Source organism: Antennarius striatus, chromosome 6 (genome assembly GCF_040054535.1).
Source record: "Antennarius striatus isolate MH-2024 chromosome 6, ASM4005453v1, whole genome shotgun sequence".
Taxonomy (NCBI): Eukaryota; Metazoa; Chordata; class Actinopteri; order Lophiiformes; family Antennariidae; genus Antennarius; species Antennarius striatus.
The window spans coordinates 17,973,204-17,993,612 of NC_090781.1; the positions used below are offsets into that span (position 1 = coordinate 17,973,204).

Below are 20,409 nucleotides of genomic sequence, written 5' to 3' on the forward strand. Positions count from 1 at the left end.
GAAAGCAAAACAATAAAAATTTTCTGCGGTCAGGACCAGGCCTGATCTGGGACCAGCCAGGTTTGGACTCTTGTAATTTTATACAATATATTAGAGGAATTTCTAATTTGTGATGTAAACGCAGCCTCTGATGCATTTAAACGCCATCAAACCTCTTACCTAACACTGCAGGATGTGTGTTAATGTCGAGGTGTTGCCGTTTCCGTAGCGACCGCCAACCACTTCCACGTTCCCATTGGTGGCGTGAGTTTAACTAACGAACGTCCACTGCAGGTATGTCAGGCATTCACAGTGAAAACACACACAGTTGGTCTGAGTCGTTTTATGGTACGAGAACAATAAGAAAAATCTAGCGTTACACCACACTGGTCTTCAATAACATGGAAATGAATTGTTCAACAGGAAGATACAAAGTTTAATTTATGCTCCAGCCGGGAGCTGCCGGTCCAGTCTTCACGCTTCAGTGTAATATTCACCTATTCCTCATGAATATTCATTACCTTAACGTCCCGCAGCCCGTCAACGTCCGACACAGAGAAAGAGAAATAAAATCAGACACAGGTGAAGCTCGGGTGGGGTTGGGGGCTCCGCTGATCTCAGGTCAGATCTGAGAGGTGATAGCAGCCCTGATACCAGATCAGCCTCCTACCTACCCATAAATAGAGTTTAACCTGATCTGGATCACACCCTCCACCACATCTTCTTTTTAACCAATCAGCAACTTGAGATGTCCCCAAGGGTTATTTAGGTGAGCAAAGGAGGGGCCAATGTTGTCCCGCCTCCAAAAAAACAGGAGTGGCTTCCTCATTGGTGCAGTATTCTTGCCCTGCAGACCCGCCCGCTGAGACAGGATGGTGGTATTTGTTTGGCGTTGCGGGGCACGGGTCTTCCCTCCACACTCCTCCCTTCACCTCGACGCCGATGGTGAGCCAGGCTGCGATTGGTCGAAGTATTATGGATGGAGCCGGGGTAGGCAGGGCTCACTGCTGCTTGGTGCGCCAGAACCGCGAGGCGATGGATCCGAGAGAGACGGCCTGTTTCTTCTGCTGGGCCAGCTCGGCCAGACGCTGCTCCTCCTCCTGAGAGACAAAGCGACCAATGAAATAAGAGAAAAGTCCACACACATGAAACAAGGGTGTGTTTGATTTCATCTCCCACCTGCGCCAGGAGAGCCTGTCTGCGTTTGAAAGCCTCGATGGGGTCATCCTCCAGGGCGTAGTTCTCCAGCACCGTACGGACGTCGTCCACTCCGCTCAGAGCGATGGCTGACGGAGGGAAGCAGCAGAAACATTCAGATCCTTCGTGAGAGGAAACCTCTCCTCACAAATACAAACAAAACCTCACGGATGATGAGGGAACAGCGTAGTGACGGGATGGACCGCCAGACGCCATGACTCACTCTTCAGGAAGTTGGCGAGGTCGTAGAGCGTTCTGTCCTCTGAGTTGCCGTCCCATTTCTTCAGAGCCATGCCGTTAAAGGGCTGCAGGCTGAACGCCTCCCGCTTACAGTCCACCACGATCACCTTACTGGAGTCCCGGTTCAGACACGCCACGTCCTGTTAGAGAGAGACAGAGCCAGAGGTTGAACAACGGTCAGCCATGAGGTCATGAGTTTACACAAACATCTAGAGGATAAAGACTTGAATATACATTTAAAAAAATAGAAAAGAAAAACCGCCGTGAATCTAAATGAAATGAACTTTACTGTTGACTTAGTATTCAAATGTGAAGCTCCAAAACAAACACACACTTTCTCTGGTGCCTCCAGCTGGTGACTATTAGTGTGTGTGTGTGTGTGTGTGTGTGTGTGTGTGTGTGGACAGATGGAGGGGGACGCTACCTCCATCACCAGGCTCATCTGGTGCCCAGCGGCCCCCCCTATAAATACTGATGAGGGATGTGCGTTGAACCCTTTAGCTCGGCGGCTGTGGCTAATGTTTAAAAAAAATAAAAAATGAAAAGGGATTTTAAATCTACCTGAGATGTATTTAAAGCCCCTCCCGACCTATTCGAATCACTGCTTCTGGGCCGGATCGTCACACACCTGTTGTATGTTGTCATGTATCACTGAGAAGTGCCGAGTCAGCTGGATGGCGTGCCGATGGAGCACGTTTCCCACAGATTGACTCAAGGCTACCGATGCCTGACAAGCATGTGTGTGTTCAACGTGTTGAATTTTTGTCCCGGAACGATTCCAGCTGTGACGTTAATTCCATTTTTGTAATAAATCACAGTTAAACCATAAGAGTGTTCCAGGTGGGCGGTGCATCAATGAGCAGTCGTGGTCGTCAGATCTGCTCTGTTGTTATTGGCGGCGGGTCATCTGTGTCCTTGGAGCAGACGCCGCTGAATTCTGAGTGTGTGTGTGTGTGTGTGTGTAGGTGTTTGACATCTCAGTTTGTCTTGGATTCATAAACCAAACTTTTTGGCAACAGGGGAAAGCAGATGACAGTAAAGGCTGAACAGCAGGTTCTTATAAAAAGACCAGAGTTAGCAGGAAGACAATTAATCCCAATGCTGTGCTTCAGCCAACAAACAATAAGACGTCTGATCCATTTCAGATGCAGGGCAGCAAACAATAGCAGCATGTTGGTCTGACCGGAAAGGATCAGACCAACATGAGGAATTCACGTTAGTTTAGAAGTAAATAATAAAGAAAGAAATCTGGTCCCAAAGGCACCCGATCGATTCACCGTTTCTCCATCTTCCTGGTTCATCAAGAGTCTGACACGATCGATCAAACTCTTAATTACCTCCAATGATACGGTGCATCTGGGGCGCCTTCAGCGCCAACTCTAGCTTCACAAACGAAGCATTGCTTCAATTATCTGCTTCTCAAAAACATCACAAATCAAAGTGTAGTTCCACTACTAGAGAAGGCAGATATCTACAGCCCGAACAATCTAGAACAGACTGGAAAGAGCACTCAGGTTTTATGGTGTCACTTTCATCGTCTGGTGTCACAACTTCATCGCTTCCTTTCCACGAGGATCTCGGCATCTCCACCAATCAGGATCTGGCCCGCATTAAAAACATGAAGATTATTGTGGAGGTTGCTCAGAGTTGCTAAGTGTTAGCTGCTACTTAGCCAAGAGTGGCGGTAGGGGATGCGTGTGGTACATAAACCAAATTACGTATTTATACCTATGCTTTGAATGAATCAGAATAACTTATTTCATGATTATTTTGACCCTTTCATTGCCAGTTTTATTAATAATAAATGGCTCGCGTCACGCTTTACCCCAAAAATCCATAATGACATCATTGAGGTCATAGATGGACCAAGATTCGCTGGAATTAAAGAATTAAATAAATGGAAAGGAAAACCTGCAGCCTGTCCCTAATCTGGATTATAGTTGGCAGAAAATGCACAACCCTAAACAAGATTAAACATTTTTTTTTAATTTCATGCATAATGAACTAACTTTCTCCAGACATATGCAGCGGCTCTGACTCCCCAGCAGCATGTAGAGCATTAATAACTCTCCCATCTGACCTGAACGCATCTGTTGCGTTCAGGTCAGTCTTGGCGTTATGGAGATGAGATGATAAGTGTGTCTTCTCTCTGGGAAGTAGGTTAACCAGCTCCTTAAAGCCTCCAGACTTCTGGTCAATAATATGCAGAGATGACAGTTGGAGGGGGACAGAAGGAGGAAGAGGAGGGGGGAAGAAGAAAGGAGGGCAGGGGGAGAAACAAGAAGAGACTGGGGGGGGGTGGAGCAAAGGAAAGGAAGGGGAGGTGAATGGGAGGTGAGATAAGAGGAAGAGGGGAGGGAGGAAGGGAGGCAGAAGGTTAATGAGGCCTGAGCGGGAGACAGAGGGAGGAGGAGGGGGGGGTCTATTGTGGTGAGGAGGAGGAGGAGAAATCAATGGGCGCAGCAGAAGGCAGACACGGGGGTGAAGCTGCCCGTTTGTGTCTCCGCCGTCAGCTGATCCAAAAGTTTGATTTCTTGTCTTATTTTATTGAGTCGAAATCTTTCCTGATGAAGATAAACTTTGAGATGACACAAAAACTTGTGCTGAGGTTTCAGGTTACAAAACCGTCCCAGCGCCATGAAAAGGTTTCATGACGGCCACACTCGTACCTTCACATGATGCCCCTCCATGTAGCGCGTCGCGTCTCTGAAGAGACGATACATGACGAAACCCTGAGGATCGATGCTGTCGATCAGAGGATACGCTGTCTGGACACAAGGATAAAGAGAGAGAAAGACGTGAACGCCACAAAATTGATGATTACTGTTATCGATTTTTAAAATATCATGAGATGCAGCCCTGATGACAACCAATGAGGAACATGGCTCCATGTTAAATCATGTTTCTATTTGTTTGCTCCTGTGTCGTTTCATTCTTTTCAAAGACGAGCAGAAAAGTTGCATTGATTCTGATTAACATGTCTATATTATCTGTGTGTGTGTGTGTGTGTGTGTGTGTGTGTGTTACCATGCCGGTCTCTGAGGTGAAGATGACGATCTCGTAGAGCGGCGTCAGCTGCTGGAACAGGTACTCGATGCCCGGACGTTTTTTAAACCTCCAACCCGTCGACAACTGGAAACACAGGAGAACAACTCGACTCTGATCAGCTGGTCGACTTGTGCCCGTCATAAAGTTACACATAGTCCAGGTTCATAAGGGGAAATTGTATGCTGGATTCACTGTATGAACCTGGAGTGAAGCAGCAGATCTCCTGATAAGTTGTGAGCTCCACCAGATGTACTTTCTGATGATGAATAAATTATCAAATTCTGGAAAATAAACATTTTCTCTTTACAGAGTTTAAAAGCCGACATTTGAACCAAGTTAAAGGAAAATTAGTCTCTCACATCGTTCAGACCTGGAAAATCTGGGGTGTACACTGTATATGTTAAGTATTACTGATTTCCCCCAGAGGTTGTGACCTTTTCCACTCAGGTTGACACCCTGAGGGCGATCCAACTGTTTCTGTGACAGGAAGTAACGTTTTAGTGGCAGCAGGTGCAGCGACTTCTTTGTGTGTTTGTCTCGACAGGCGGCAGGTGTCGAGTTACGACAACCGCACACCTGTCAGGTACGAGGATGAGGAGGACAAGGAGGAGTTCCCTCCTGAAATAATTGATCCTGGCCACGTGCATGATGATTATGTGGAGTCCTGATGTGTCTGTGTCAAAACAGGAAGTAAATAAATGTACAGACACTGTGTCTGAACGAGGGAGTGCCTGACTAGACTGGTCGACAGGTGAGGAGATAAACAACAAAACAGCGCCGCCCCAAAGGGAAAGGAAGCAAACACACACTGATGAACGTCTCCTTTACGACATCAGGAGGACTCCAGAGGCGGAGGACACGTACCGACCACTCTGGGTGGAGCAGGACGTCGGTGAGTTCCAGGACTAGAGTGTAGGGCGGCTGGTAGTAGGGCTCCTTCAGGGGGTCAGGCAGCAGCTTCGGGCTCGTGGGCTCAATGATCATCTGACATCATCAGACAGAGACACAGCAGGTCACACAGAGCCCCCACCAATCGACAACATGAACCCAGAATGTGTTTCACAACAGTTTTAAGAGTGACACAAAGAAGTCAGCAAAGTTTTCTGTTTGCAGAAGTCTCTGAAAACCCAAACAGGAAAAGGGGTTTGTCCATTTTTAGACTGTTTTCAACAAAGTGGGATGGTGTGGAGAGAAACGTACAGTAACACCTCATTAAAATACTATTTGTTAGTGGACAATTGCAAATGTAAAGCATCTAAATGAGATCAGAGACAAAACATTTGAGTGTTTTTTTTCAGTGCCGCAACTACTCAAAAATAAGAATATTTTTTAAAAAACAGCAAATCCTGACATTTACAGTAAGACTGTCGTGTTCTTCTCACCTGTCTGTAGTCCTTGAAGTATTTGTAGGTTCTTTTTAACTGTTGGACGACTGGAGGTTCTGAAATGAGCACAAAACAAGTCCAGTCAAGTGAGTAACGCAGAAAAACTGAACAGGTTGTTAAAGCCTGAGAGAGAAAAGCAGAGAGAGATGAATTTGACAGCCAAAAAAACCAAAAAGGCCATTGTGTGACGCTGTTAGAGCCCCCCCGATGGGGAGGTGAACCACACACAGAACAGCAGGAGTCTTCATGGTTCCCTGAGGAGACGCCATCGCTAACAGCTGATAGCATCGGAGCAGTCTGGACACACGACGCTGATACCAACATGGATTCCCAAAGAAAATACTGATGTTGTTACGGTGTTGAAGCTGCGGGTCGGGCAGATATAGGATTTAAATGCAAACATCAAAATTTGAGCACAAAATCCCAAACAGACGTTGACTTTATCTCGCCTATAAGCAGCATCGGCCGGTTGATGTGTTGGATGAACGTGTGTTAGATCACACACACAGATGTTTATCAGCGTGTTGATCACTGGAGTCACCTGGTCTGACCTGCAGCCTTCCTAATAACGCCTCCAGCTGTCGGCGGGGTAATGACTAATCACAATAAAGACTTTGTTTCCCAAGGGGCCGCGGGCTCATTACTGCAGAGAGGAGCACATTGACTAGATACACGAGCGCCGCTCTGGTCTCTAGCTGTCCAGCTAGCATGCTTCAGTCCCAGGGGACTCAATACCCCAGAGTTCATAAAAGCGTGCTGAAGCAGGAAGCCGCCACCATCTGTCTCGGCCTGGCTGTGATGACGCGCTGACGCTTTCACCCATGTGAGAAAATGTACACACGTGTGAGCAGATGGAAACATTAGTCCTAAAGGTAAAATAAACAGATTTGATTCATTTTCACTGCAAAAAATTAGAGATGCAGATTCCAGAACTGGAGAAAGGAAACAACACAACGACAAACAGGTTTGGAGCTTTAAAAGCGTCACAGAGGTGAACCAAACAAACACATCAACAGAAAGAATGCCCCTAACGAGACTCCAGAACAAAGTGGAGCCGATTATGGGAATAAAGCAAGATGAAAATTTTGTAGATGCTGGCAAAGCTGTGTTACCACCCAGGTGGGGCGGAACTGGTGAGCACGCAAAACCAGTTTAATGATGTTAAAACTATTGTAGACATCCTGGCTTATACAGTTTAAAAATCCTTTGGTGTCAGTAGGAAGTTTAAACTGTGGAAACTGATCCAGTTACTGACAGAGATCAGTAATGGTTACTGATAGACCAGTAAGGACCGGTTACTGACAGAGACCAGTAAGGACTGGTTACTGACAGAATGAACAGCGTTGGATCAGAATCGGATGGAATCTATTCCTGCACAACATCTGGATCCGGACTAGAAACGCGTTGAAGCCTCTGATCCGACAGGCTGATGAACGCTGACTGGACTCAATCCCACTCTGCACACGACACAGATGTCAGTGGGTGTTACTGGGATTTCATCGAGTGTGACGGGGATGCAACCGTTGTGTTTGGGTAAAAAATGGATGAAGCTGCTGGGGCCACGACCTCCTGACGCCCTGAAACACACTCACCCCAAACACACAGATCCCAGGTCCCTAAGACTGTGTGTGTGTGTGTGTGTGTGTGTGTGTGGTGTGCAGTGTATGCTGATGTCATCCTCATCGGTATGTGTGGATGCCTTCTGTGATGTGTGTGTGGAGGAGGAGGTTCAAGTGGGCTTTATCATGTTAATAGGTGGAGAATGGGGGTGGAGGAAGGTCGGGCACTATGGGGGGAGGACATAGGAAGGGAAGTGACTCACGTTAGCATTAGGCCCCCGGTGCATTCTCTTCACACCTCAGTTCCCACCTGGCATTCAGCAAAACTTTGGGGTGACAGTCATCACCCCAACTGACCTGGGCCCCAAAGCAGTCAGATCCCTACTGAGTCCCTATTGGGTCTCTGGTGCGTTCACACCTGTATTTACAGGTGTGAACACCCCTGACGGGGTCACTGAAGTCAGTCGCTTCCGTTTTACTCGTGGGTCTGATGGTGGTTTCGCGTGCCGCTGGTGAGCAAAAGCCTCAGCATTTCTCTGGGAGTGCCACACCTTGTACACAGGAAATGATGTCATCACCATGTGTCATGCTGATGATATTGTGGGATGAAGAACGTGAGGCTACCTTCTCCTCTTTCCCTCCCTTGCTTCTCTCCTTTCATCTCGTGTCGCCCTCCAACGGTCCTCCTTTCATAGTCAATGTCGGCTCTTTGTGCCAGAGGCCTCGCCTCCGTCGAGCTGTCAGATCAGACCTGTTTGTGTTTCCCTCAAAGCTTCCTGGGTGGGCCGAGGCGGGCAAAACAACTTCCCCACCCCACTGAAGCTGGGCTTCCAGGTTGAAGTGAAGAGGAAATGTTTCAGATGGTGACCGAAGCGCAAAAGTTGGTCTAACCGTGTTTATTTGGCCTTCAACTCTAAGAACAGTCTGTGACAATTAAAAGAAAAATGCGAACAAAAGTAGTTTGATCATTTCTACACAATGATTAAAGACGCCGATGCCGTTGGCAGATCCGAATGTTTCTCAAAGATCCGGTGTGGATCGCCGGAAGGAAACGTTCCTGACATTTAACACAGCTAAACGAAACAGAAGCAGATGATGATCAGGAGGACGGGAAGGAAAAGAGGAAATGACAAATTCTACTTTCAGACCTTGATTTTTTTTTTTTACTTTAGGTTATTAACTGATTGCATTAGCAAAGAGAGACGCTAACCTGCTAGCTAATAGTGCATCTACAATGTCGTCATCGTTCTGAACGCACTGACATGTTTGGAACATCGTAACGTGTTGCTGTGTGGGCAAACATTTCACTTGATAAAGAATGGATGAAAAGAGAGGGAGGAGAGGAAAACAAGCTGACAAAATCTAGTTAACAAAGGAGAAATAAGGAGGGAGGGGTCGGCCCAAAATTATGAGAGAAGATGAAAGGAGATGAGAAGAAAGACGTGGAGGCATGCATGGAATGAGAGAAAAACAGGACAGGGTGAGAGGAGAGGATAGGAAAGAGGTAACAAAAGGAGAAATGGAGTAAACAGTGGGATGAGAGCAGAGGATAAAAGGAATGGAAGAAAAAAGAAAAAGGAAGGGGGAAAGCGGAAGATTTAAAAAGACAAAAAACATGAGAATTAAGAGGATAAGACGGAAAGTTTAAGATAAAAAGAACAAAACCAAGGGTGGGGGAGGTACAAGAAAGACAAAAAGCAAATGACTAAATGAAAGAAAGAAGCAATCACTGGAACTAAGGAAAGAGGGAGGGAAATGGAACGAGTGGAGGAAAGAAGTAGAAGTCATGGAGAAAAATCAGCAGAGGTGGCAAAGAAACGAGGAAAAGAGAGTGAAATGAGAGAAAAGAAGGCTGGAAACTGACGGATGGAGGGGCCTTAATCCCAAACAACAACCTCACAACAGCCCCCCTCCTCCTCCTGGGTGACAAACAGCAGTGAATCAGGAGGCATTTAATTCCAGACTGGTCATCCAAACATGTTCCAGTGTTGTCATGTTTTCAGTAAGAAACCATCTTTGTGTCCGGCACAAACCGAAAGAGTACACTAGTTTAAGTCGGGGGTCATGTCATGAAATACTAGGAGACCCTTTTGACTGCGTCCGATTGTCACATTTGGAGGTTGCTATGGCGCCCGACACTCGTCTGCATCACGCTCACAAACAGTAGCCAAACACGTCCCACAAGAGCCCTCCATGCCTTCAATCATCCACCCAACCCTCTGCCTGCCGTCTGCTGCTCCCAGAGGAGGAGGAGGATGAGAGTGGAGGAAGGCAGGATGGTGGGGAAGAATGAAGGTTGATAGAGACAAGGGGTGGAAAGGGAGCAGGAGGAAGAGATGAAAGAGCAGCGTTATCCTTATTTGCTCCCAGAGGGGTCATGAACTTTTCCCCTGGTCCCTAAACTCGTAAGGGAATATTTGGCCCCAACCCAAGTCCCCTAAGAGGTCCCCGAGGTCAGGATCGGCCCTCATTACTGTGAAGAAGCGCTGATGGTGGAGGGGGGGGAGCTCAGACCAGAGCTATGTATGTTTATTTATCAGCTTTCAGTGAGATCAATGTGATGTCATAATCACACGGCGATGCGGTCATGTGACATCCAGCCGCTCCGTGTTTGAAAAGCATTCAAGTAAAGATTTAAAGACAAGTAGATAAAATCATGTTTCTCAACCACAGAAGCTGCTGCGCCTCCATACGGAGGTTCACTTCCTCCTGTCATTCATGAAACACGTCTGCACGCGTGTGAACGCGTTGTGTGACAGCTGTGAGGTTTACGTGCGGCCGATCAGCCGGGACGCGGCACTCCTGCTGAATGAATTCTGATCTCCTTCTCATACCCATAATCCCTTCATCAACACCCCGGCGTCCCGAAGGAGGAGCCATCCCTCCTTCTGTTCACGGATCAATCAATCAATCTGCAGGTCAGAACGACGGCCCGCCCTTCGATCCATCACTCATCTGATCCACACGTCTGTCCTCCCAGCCTCATCAAGCAGCGCCGACAACAAACAAGCTGTTGTGAGTAAACAACACGGCGTAATGATCCGTGGGCCCTCGGGGACCAGAACCCAGGACGGACCTGGAGACAGATGGACGGACTGACAGCAGGATGAAAAGGTCCGGATAGAGAGAACATCATAAAGTTACAGACAGAGGGAAGGAGAGGTGGCGATCTGTCGTGAGAAGAGGACAAATTGGACCTTGGGGGGCGTTTTATGAGGGATGGAGCGGCGATGGGCGGGTGCAGGGGGAGGGGCCTCTGAGCAGACTTGGGACCTCCAGGGAGAGGGTTATTGATGAAAGGATTATTAGTGGATGAAGGGCGATCTGAACCCGTTTAGAGGGAGCCGATCGGGGACGATCGATGAGGAATCCCTGATCCTGAATCAGTCAGGAATCTGTGGAATGTTTTCAGTGTCGGCTGATTTTATAATTTTTATTACATCAGAGACATAGATTTTTATTCTCATTTAGTGCCTGAATGTTTCCTTCATTTCCTTCAGTTTCTTTGCAATCCAATGATTTTTGCTTCTGGTTTTGGATTTCTTGAGGTGTCAACCTCTAGAGCAGTCAGTAAAAAGGGGGGGTGGGGGTGTGACTGACAGAACAGAGGCGTATGGAGGGTGGGTAGCAGTTGGCAGTGCCAGTGAGGGTCTGGACACATCCATCATTCAGACAAACGCTGACACCGGCACAAACGTTGCTGCTAGGATCTCAATAAAAACACACGAGCAGCAGACGGAGGAGGACTCATCTGGAGTGAACGCTCAGCCGTACCCAAAGCTGGCACACGTCAAATTAAAAGAAAACGACTGAGGGCACAGAACAGGTGGCCCGTAACCAACGGCGGACCAAAACAGCAGAGCAGGTTGACATGGCCGTGTGTCCGGGAAGCCAAAGAACAGACAACAAAGAAAATGTATAGAAAGCCAAAGAGAAAGATGAAAGAGGGCATTTATCTTGTTCAAATATTTCTTCAAAGGTTTTTTTACTGTGCCACTGAAAACACACCATAAAGAAACAACGTGAACTCATAAAATATGACTTGAACCAGCCAATAATAATAATAAGATTAGACACAATGAAAGTTACTGGATGGAATAACACAGACCAGCACATCTACATGTAGAACATGAAACAACGGACGAATGACATCACACTCACCGCTGTCGAACTCATCTGGAATCTGTGGAGGCAGAAAGGTGAGAAAATGGTATTAAAATCAAAAAAATCATTAATCACAGCCCAAATAAACACAGAGTCACATGAAGGAGAAGACATGATATGGAACATGAAGATGAAATGAGACCCGCAGAGAAGAAGAACGAGTCAGGAGGTGAAGAGCAAGAGGAGGACGGTCGGTCAGATGTGATGTAGGTCTCCACCTAGTGGTCGTGAAGGGGAAATGCAACCAGACTGGAGTCAGATTCCTGTACTAATGTTTAAGACACTAGTAGGACAAAGGTAGGACATCAGTAGAGTCTGTAAAGGCTCATTTGTAATCCATCTAGATGCCTGTATTTGAAACCAAACTCCATGTAGAATTTGTGATATCTGTTCATTATTGTTGAAATATCTCAATGATAAGCAACAACAACCAATTTAATTAATGTAAGAGGCTATTAAACAAACATGAGTAATTACTTCAGTTCGGGTATTAATGTCAGCCGTGGAGCTCCAACCCATGATAGAGGGAGGAAGATACAGCTGTGGGACGGCTGAATGAAAGTGGCAGAGTGGTGATAAGCAGCCGTTAGAGGGGAACCAGATGCTAACATGCTTGGGTGAATTGATGTCAGGGGCAGAGCTCTGCTGCTGCAGCTGAGTTTTACAGCTCTGAGTGGACGGAGGTGTGAAGCCGATCGTTAAACCGAGTCGACACCTCCACGCGACCGCAGAGCAGGGGCCTGGGAGAGCGGGAGGGGAACTGGTTCCCACAATAAACTCAGTGCAGCAAGGAAAAAACAGGAATAAAATACAGGGAGCAAGAGCCGGCAGACGATTGTCATTTGATGAACCTCGATCCGAAGAGGCCGCAAATAAAATAAAACTCAGAGGTTGAGTTTAATCTGAGGTTAGTGAAGCAAGAAAACACTAATCCATAAAGAAACACTGTTTAAGTATTCATCTTTAATATTAATTCACATCTTAGACTTCAGCCTGTCGCATCAGGCATCACTGCTACCGAAGACGTGAGCTGACGTAGTAAAAACACCGTCCATCCATCTGGTAAAAACATGAGTCCAGTTATGTCACTGCCATAAGTGTGTGTTTAAAGTAAAAGGAAGGAGAGAAAACATCCACTGTGTTGTCTCAACAGCAGCCCCTATAGAAACTTTTAGAATAAAGCATCACCAATGAGTGTATACAGAGAAAGAGGTTAGCTAGGAAGAAGTGGGATACTGAGAGGACTAAGGAGAGTAGACGGGAGTACAGGGAGATGCAGCGTAAGGTTAAGGTAGAGGTAGCAAAGGCCAAACAAGAAGCTTATGATGACTTGTATGCTAGGTTGGACAGTAAGGAGGGAGAGACTGATCTATACCGGTTGGCAAGACAGAGACAGAGATGGGAAGGACGTGCAGCAGGTTAGGGTGATTAAAGTTAGGGATGGAAGTCTATTGACAGGTGCCAGTAGTGTGATGGGAGGATGGAAAGAGTACTTTGAAGAGTTGATGAACGTGGAAAAAGAGAGAACAAAGACTAGAAGAGGTGACTGTTGTGGACCAGGAAGTAGCAAAGATTAGTCAGGATGAAGTGAGGAGGGCATTGAAGAGGATGAAGAGTGGAAAGGCAGTCGGTCCTGATGAGGTGGCAGTAGAGTTTCTGACTTGGTTGTTCAACAGGATCTTAGATAGTGAGAAGATGCCTGAGGAATGGAGGAGGAGTGTGCTGGTGCCCATTTTTCAGAACAAGGGAGATGTGCAGAGTTGTGGCAACTACAGAGGAATAAAGCTGATGAGCCATACAATGAAGTTATGGGAAGGAGTAGTGGAAGCTAGACTAAGGGCAGAAGTGAGCATTTGTGAGCAGCAGTATGGTTTCATGCCAAGAAAAAAAAGAGTACTACAGATGCAGTATTTGCTTTGAGGACATTGATAGAGAAGTACATAGAAGGCCAAACTGAGCTGCATTGTGTTTTTGTAGTTCTGGAGAAAGTTTATGACAGGGTGGTATTGTATGAGGAAATCTGGAGTGGCAGAGAAGTATGTTAGAGCGGTGCAGGACATGTATGAGGACTGTAAGACAGTGGTGAGGTGTGCTGTAGGTGTGACAGAGGAGTTCAAGATGGAGGTGGGACTGCATCAGGGATCAGCTCTGAGCCCCTTCTTGTTCACTATGGTGATGGACAGGCTGACAGACGAGGTTAGACAGGAATCTCCATGGACTATGATGTTTGCAGATGACATTGTGATCTGTAGTGAGAGCAGGGAACAGGTGGAGGAGAAGCTAGAGAGGTGGAGGTTTGTCCTGGAAAGGAGAGGAATGAAGGTTAGCCGCAGTAAGACAGAGGCGTATGGAGGGTGGGTAGCAGTTGGCAGTGCCAGTGAGGGTCTGGACACATCCATCATTCAGACAAACGCTGACACCGGCACAAACGTTGCTGCCAGGATCTCAATAAAAACACACGAGCAGCAGACGGAGGAGGACTCATCTGGAGTGAACGCTCAGCCGTACCCAAAGCTGGCACACGTCAAATTAAAAGAAAACGACTGAGGGCACAGAACAGGTGGCCCGTAACCAACGGCGGACCAAAACAGCAGAGCAGGTTGACATGGCAGTGTGTCCGGGAAGCCAAAGAACAGACAACAAAGAAAATGTATAGAAAGCCAAAGAGAAAGATGAAAGAGGGCATTTATCTTGTTCAAATATTTCTTCAAAGGTTTTTTTACTGTGCCACTGAAAACACACCATAAAGAAACAAACTGAGCTGCATTGTGTTTTTGTAGTTCTGGAGAAAGTTTATGACAGGGTGGTATTGTATGAGGAAATCTGGAGTGGCAGAGAAGTATGTTAGAGCGGTGCAGGACATGTATGAGGACTGTAAGACAGTGGTGAGGTGTGCTGTAGGTGTGACAGAGGAGTTCAAGATGGAGGTGGGACTGCATCAGGGATCAGCTCTGAGCCCCTTCTTGTTCACTATGGTGATGGACAGGCTGACAGACGAGGTTAGACAGGAATCTCCATGGACTATGATGTTTGCAGATGACATTGTGATCTGTAGTGAGAGCAGGGAACAGGTGGAGGAGAAGCTAGAGAGGTGGAGGTTTGTCCTGGAAAGGAGAGGAATGAAGGTTAGCCGCAGTAAGACAGAGTACATGTGTGTGAATGAGAGGGACCCAAGTGGAAGAGTGAGGTTACAGGGAGAAGAGATCAAGAAGGTGGAGGATTTTAAGTACTTAGGGTCAACAGTCCAGAGCAATGGAGAGTGTGGAAAAGAGGTGAAGAAGTCTATACAGGCAGGATGGAACGGGTGGAGGAAAGTGTCAGGTGTGATGTGTGACAGAACAGTTTCAGCTAAAATGAAAGGAAAGGTGTACAAAACTGTGGTGAGACCAGCGATGTTTGGTCTAGAGACAGTGTCACTGAGGAAAAGACAGGAGACAGAGCTGGAGGTAGCAGAGATGAAGATGCCGAGGTTCTCTTTGGGAGTGACCAGGAAGGATAGGATCAGGAATGAGTACATCAGAGCACATGCTAGAGGTTTTGGAGATAAAGTCAGAGAGGCCAGGCTGAGATGGTTTGGACATGTCCAGAGGAGAGATAGTGAATATATTGGTAGAAGGATGCTGAGTTTTGAACTGCCAGGCAGGAGGCCTAGAGGAAGACCACAGAGGAAGTTTATGGATGTAATGAGGGAGGACATGAAAGTAGTTGGTGTGAGAGAAGAGGATGCAGAAGGCAAGGTTAGATGGAGGCAATTGATTCGCTGTGGTGACCCCTGAAGGGAAAAGCCGAAAGGAAAAGAAGAGACTCTGCAAACACGAGAGTTCAACCAGAAGCTTCCCAAGCAGACAAGACAATCCACAGTGATGACATCACAACTCAGACGGAGCGTTTTCCTAGAGGTCTAACTCTGCCTCAACCATGACAGCTGGGACGTGCCTCCCCCCCTCCCATGGGGGTGAGGAGGTGGGAGAAGTGTGCCACGGCTGTGAAGTGATGCGTCTGTCTGAGGGCCAGACAGGACGCAGCCAGACGATTTATAACGTGTGAGACGAGGAATGAAAGATCTTTAGGGACCAGCATCGACAGGTTCTCATCGTCACAGGACGTCACAGGAGCCCCAAACGCCTGTGGAATGGCATCACACATCTTCTTCCATTTATCCATTTCCAAATAGGTTTTGTGTTATTTTCTGTCAACTCATAGTCAAGTAACTCGTTCGGACGAGATTGTCAGCCAATAAGAGGCTACGTTTTCTTTATTCATTAAACCACAATAAAAGCCTTGTCAACACTTTCATGCTTGGCTCGCTGCATCTGATTTGGAACATTTAAAGGTTAAGCATTACAGGAAGTTGAGGCGCCTACACGGGAATGATCTGTAATCTAATGAGCTATATTTATACAGAAATACTGGACATTGATTCATGGGCTTCAATGAATATTTTCACGGTTTCAAAATAGGAGGACAAAACTTTCATTTCACTTTTTAATAATTCACAGTAAGTGAAATTGGACAACATAGGTTTGTCCAATTTGTAGAAGAGATATAAAACATCATGAAATCCACCTTTATCTGGACTGAAACCTTGAAAAAGATGAATAACTGTACAACTACAGCCACACACACACACAAGGTGCTGACACACACGGCACATGTCACAGCAGAGGGCGGGTCAGAGGTCAAGGGTGAGGAAGTGAGATAAGTGTGCCTTCCGAAGGCCCTGGCCAGCAGCACATGACGGCCACCACGCCAAGATGAGAAGCAAGTTGTGTGAGTGTGTTAATCCTTTTAAACAGATTCTAACCCAAATAAAACATCCAATTTTTAAAACCCTTCAGTTTTTCAGCACTTAAGTTTAGCTAAGTGGTGCTAGGTGTAGCTCTGTAGTAGGATATCAGTCAGCAGTACATTAACAGGACAGGAAGTGATGTCACAGCTCAGCCTTGTCTAATTTCTGTTCTCCAGCATGAGAACGTTCTCCACATGAGAACGAACAAAGTGAGGCAGCGCAGGCGACATCAGCGTGCTCCTTCCTTTCCCTTAGAGACACCTCTGACAGAGACACACATCATGGTCGAACGTCATGTATGTTCTTTACAACAGGAACAGGATCTACTACACGTGAGGTGAGCGAAGTGCCACCACGCATCAAACGGAGGCGATGACTGATATTCACAAAGACGTGATAAAGTGTGCCAAAAGAAACCGCGGCGCCGGCTCGTATCCCACTGACGTACCCACCGACATGCAGCTTAAACACAGGTGCTAACAAGAATGCTGCTGACGTGTGACAATGTGTGTGACAATCAAACTCACCCTGTTTCCTTGTTCGTCCACTGAATGGCTGCCTGAAAGAGAAAGACAACAGTTTAACACCTGGGAAGAAAAATCTCCAAGAGACCCAGGAAGAAAAACTCCAACTTATGGTAGAAAGTTGAAGCGACATCCTAACGTGGCTACATCGCGTGGATGAATAGAAACGCAAGTAAAAAAACAGCTGTGACATCAGTCGAGGGAACTGTCCTTGCACTCGGTCCCTGCTGGGTTTTTTGTGATGACCCTCAGCTCACTTATACTTACCGACTGCTGTCCTGACCAGAAAATGTCCCAAAATCCTTCCAGTCATCCATCCCAACAGGAACACTCAAGAAAAAAAGGATTTCAGCTGCTCTTCCTCACAGGAAGTTAAAATCAAAACTAAAACAGATCTTGTGTTCAAGATCAAACTGCTGCTCATAAAACCAAACTTCACACTAAATTAAACCTCTGTTGGTTTTAAACTGACACTTCTCTGGCACTCATCTCTACCATACAGCTGAGGCTTTAATTTCAGGCACTTGACTGAACCCTAACAATCTTGAGAAGTCATCCTGTATCGATTTGATTTTAACAAATGTTCCACATAAATTCTCTTCTGTAGTGACCTAAATGACCAGCCTGTTGTTCCTGTAATTAAAACACCCAAGTGCCCAAAAGAGAAATCTTAAACATTTTAATGAAATACAATTCACAAATGTTCCGCTCTGGAGGGAAACAACACAGAGGTGATTCACTGGGTGTGTTGACTGATGACTCCCTTACTTTCAAGCCACATGTGGAAAACCTTGTGAAGAAACTGAGCCTAAAGCTAAGATGGTCTTTTCTAAAGAAATGTGTTTTTACTTTTAATGTAAAAAAAGCAGCTTGTTGCTGAAACTCATTTATATCAGCATGGGATGATGGAGATGTTTTATACGTGAGTGTTTCTGGCTATGCTTCCCTGAGGTTTATTACCAGCTGTAAACCGTTGACTCACCACTCAGTTGTAGTTTCAGGTAGGATGACCTGCTCTGACTCGAAGAAGCATCAGCCATTGGTTCATGTTTGTATAGAAGGCAATGCTTGGCCTCTTGCCTGTTTACATTTGTATATCAACTGTGAAAAATTCTGATATTTATTCTCTCCATACACATGATCACAAATTATTTTTTGTTCAAATATAGAAATGGTTCAAAGGTGTGTTATTTTACCCTGCACCTTACACCTCTTAATTAAAAAACAATGTTTACATCTTTTTCTCCTCAAAGTCACATTAACATAATAACCACAATGTTGACATAGCATGCAGGGCTGTAAATTCTCTGGAATGAGCAAAAATCTCACTATGATTTCCTGATTTCATTGACATTATCACCACAGTGATATTTTCACCAACAAGTATTTGAATCCTTCTTTATTTTCTTCTGTATTGTTTGTATTATTTACTTGAATGCTTGTTTAATGGGATTTCAGAGCTTCAGGAGGATCGTTTCTCCTAGCTGACAAGAAGCAGGCAGTCGTTCTATGCTTTACACACAGTTAAGTTGTTTTGGAGGCTAACTTTAGTAAACTGAGAAACGTCACCTGACTTTCAACAGGACTGTCTCCCAGACTCCACACTCACCAAATATATAGACCATGCCAACCGCTCCACCGAGTCCCATTAGCCCCGCCAGCCGTAGCACCATCTTCTTAGCGTAGGCTGTGTTCTCCTTCTGCTTCTTGTCATCTGTTTGTTCTTTTTCTCCCTCACCTCCCTCTGGAGGAGGCTGGCCCTGGAAAAACACAGAAACCATCATCAATGACTGGAAGACATTATTTTAATGCTGATCATAGAATTTAATCTTAAATGGAATGTGAGCTTTACTTGATTACAGCACTGACGCGGCATAGAGCAGCTTTATGAACAACAACACTCAACTGCTATTCCACCTCCAGATAAAGGTCTAATAAATACTGCTTCATTTTACCGAAGGCGTCTTTTGCATGAAACACCAGAAAGTTATCTGGACATCCCAGACTAGCACAGCGGTGTTCTCCAATGCAATAAGAATAAGGTCATAGTTACAATACTAGTGCTCCACCTCTGGGTTTACAGCTAATATTCAATCCAAGTTTTCATGATTTTTTATGTTTACAATCTTTCATTACTGATGGTTTGATATTAGAAGGGGCTTTTTGATTCACAGTAACTCCATTCTCTTCTACTTTAACAATTCATTCATCTTCTACCGCTGTCTCAGGGATCTGGAGCCTATCCCAGCTGGCTTGGGCTACAAGTATATACTGTATTCATGTCATTTCTCCAGTGACACGGTTAGAAACGTGTTGGGTGTGATTTGGGTTTCGGTGGGGGGTTGGGTTGAGGGGGTGGGGGGTGGTGGTGTCGTTCTCTTCTGACCTTCAAACCAAAAAAAACCTTGGGTGTTTGATCCAGCAGCTGCTGCAGGCAAAATGCAGCCTTACCACACACAACGTGTGTGTGCGCAACAATCTGATAAACCGCATGCTACCCTGAGAGGAGAGGCTATGACTGCCGGCATTAGCCAGCAGAGATCATGCTAACCACATGCTAGGTGTCAGAGAGAGCAAGGGTTGGACGTCACAAAAAAAATCAAAAGCTTCATCAATCGGCACGTTGAGGAATGAAACGATTGAGTTAACGTGATGACCGCTTCCACCGGTGTGTCATTTACACGTGTGATGGAGACACAGTACACCAACCACCTCAACATGCACGCTAACTTTAGCTAATTAGCTACACTAATCTCAGACTCATTCATTCAGCAAACTGGATGCACACGCCGTGGGACAATAACGTCTCCTGTTGACATGTGTCGTGACAAATAACAAGCAATAACCAATCGAGGGTGACATTTTTTTTTATTGTTGGTTCTCCTCTTCGTGGCTTAGTGTTAGCTAGAAAGCTAGCTTTCTTCCCAAACTAACTAGGGAAAACGTCAGAAAAGCTTCTCGGATTTTAGTACACTCGCATCTTATGTGGGCGGGGTTACATCTAAACACTCAAGCTGCGTTAAAGTCGTGCTCTCCGCCCGAATCACAGACGGCTCATGCCTTAACAAAATCAATCGCACACAAAGCAGGCTAGCTTAGTTCGTTCACCTGACTCGGGTGCTGTTGCTGGAGTCTCTCCTGGAGGATAGCCTGGGCTAGTCCGCCCGTCGCACCGCCCGTCACAGCTGGCGGCTTGTCCGTGGAGAGTGTACGGACAATGTCCACAACCGACGCGGAGGGGGGACCCACTACCCCGTTCCTGAGCCTTAAGAGGCCCCGGCTAGCTCGCACACACATGGGGAACACGGACGTAGCCGACATGTTGAATAGTTGCGCAAGCTACCGGCGAACGTATGTGAGAAGGACAAAAGCACTTAATTGGTTGAGTCGTTTTGAATGGCAGAGAGGAAACCCACTCAGAGCAGAGAATAACCACACCCATCAGAAAAGGGGCGGGCTGTAGAATGTCTAGGCCAATGAAAAGCAAGAGTGAGTCTGACCTTCGATTGCAGCGTTAAGCTGCC

At 46.2% G+C, this 20,409-nt stretch overlaps 1 protein-coding gene across 1 annotated transcript; it reads right to left on the minus strand.

Moving 5' to 3' along the window:
• Positions 1–307: 307 nt before the first annotated feature.
• Positions 308–20,206, minus strand: timm50 (translocase of inner mitochondrial membrane 50 homolog (S. cerevisiae)). Its single transcript, XM_068317037.1, has 11 exons — positions 19,994–20,206; positions 18,495–18,645; positions 16,889–16,920; positions 11,570–11,591; positions 5,847–5,905; positions 5,329–5,448; positions 4,444–4,548; positions 4,086–4,184; positions 1,400–1,556; positions 1,159–1,265; positions 308–1,079 (listed from the first exon to the last, which is right to left on the minus strand). Exons 1-11 carry the CDS (start codon positions 20,204–20,206, stop codon positions 981–983), a joined length of 1,164 nt encoding a protein of 387 aa, XP_068173138.1. The 3' UTR covers positions 308–980.
• Between the last annotated feature and the right edge of the window lie 203 nt (positions 20,207–20,409).

What these genes read in the sequence shown, in the direction of transcription:
- timm50 (XM_068317037.1), bottom strand. Translation starts at nt 20,206, where the DNA reads ATGTCGGCTACGTCCGTGTTCCCCATGTGTGTGCGAGCTAGCCGGGGC. An exon ending in AGCAACAGCACCCGAGTCAG is followed by an intron (nt 18,646 to 19,993) that starts GTGAACGAACTA and finishes GTGTTTTTCCAG; the next exon opens with GGCCAGCCTCCTCCAGAGGG. An exon ending in TCCAGATGAGTTCGACAGCG is followed by an intron (nt 5,906 to 11,569) that starts GTGAGTGTGATG and finishes TGCTCATTTCAG; the next exon opens with AACCTCCAGTCGTCCAACAG.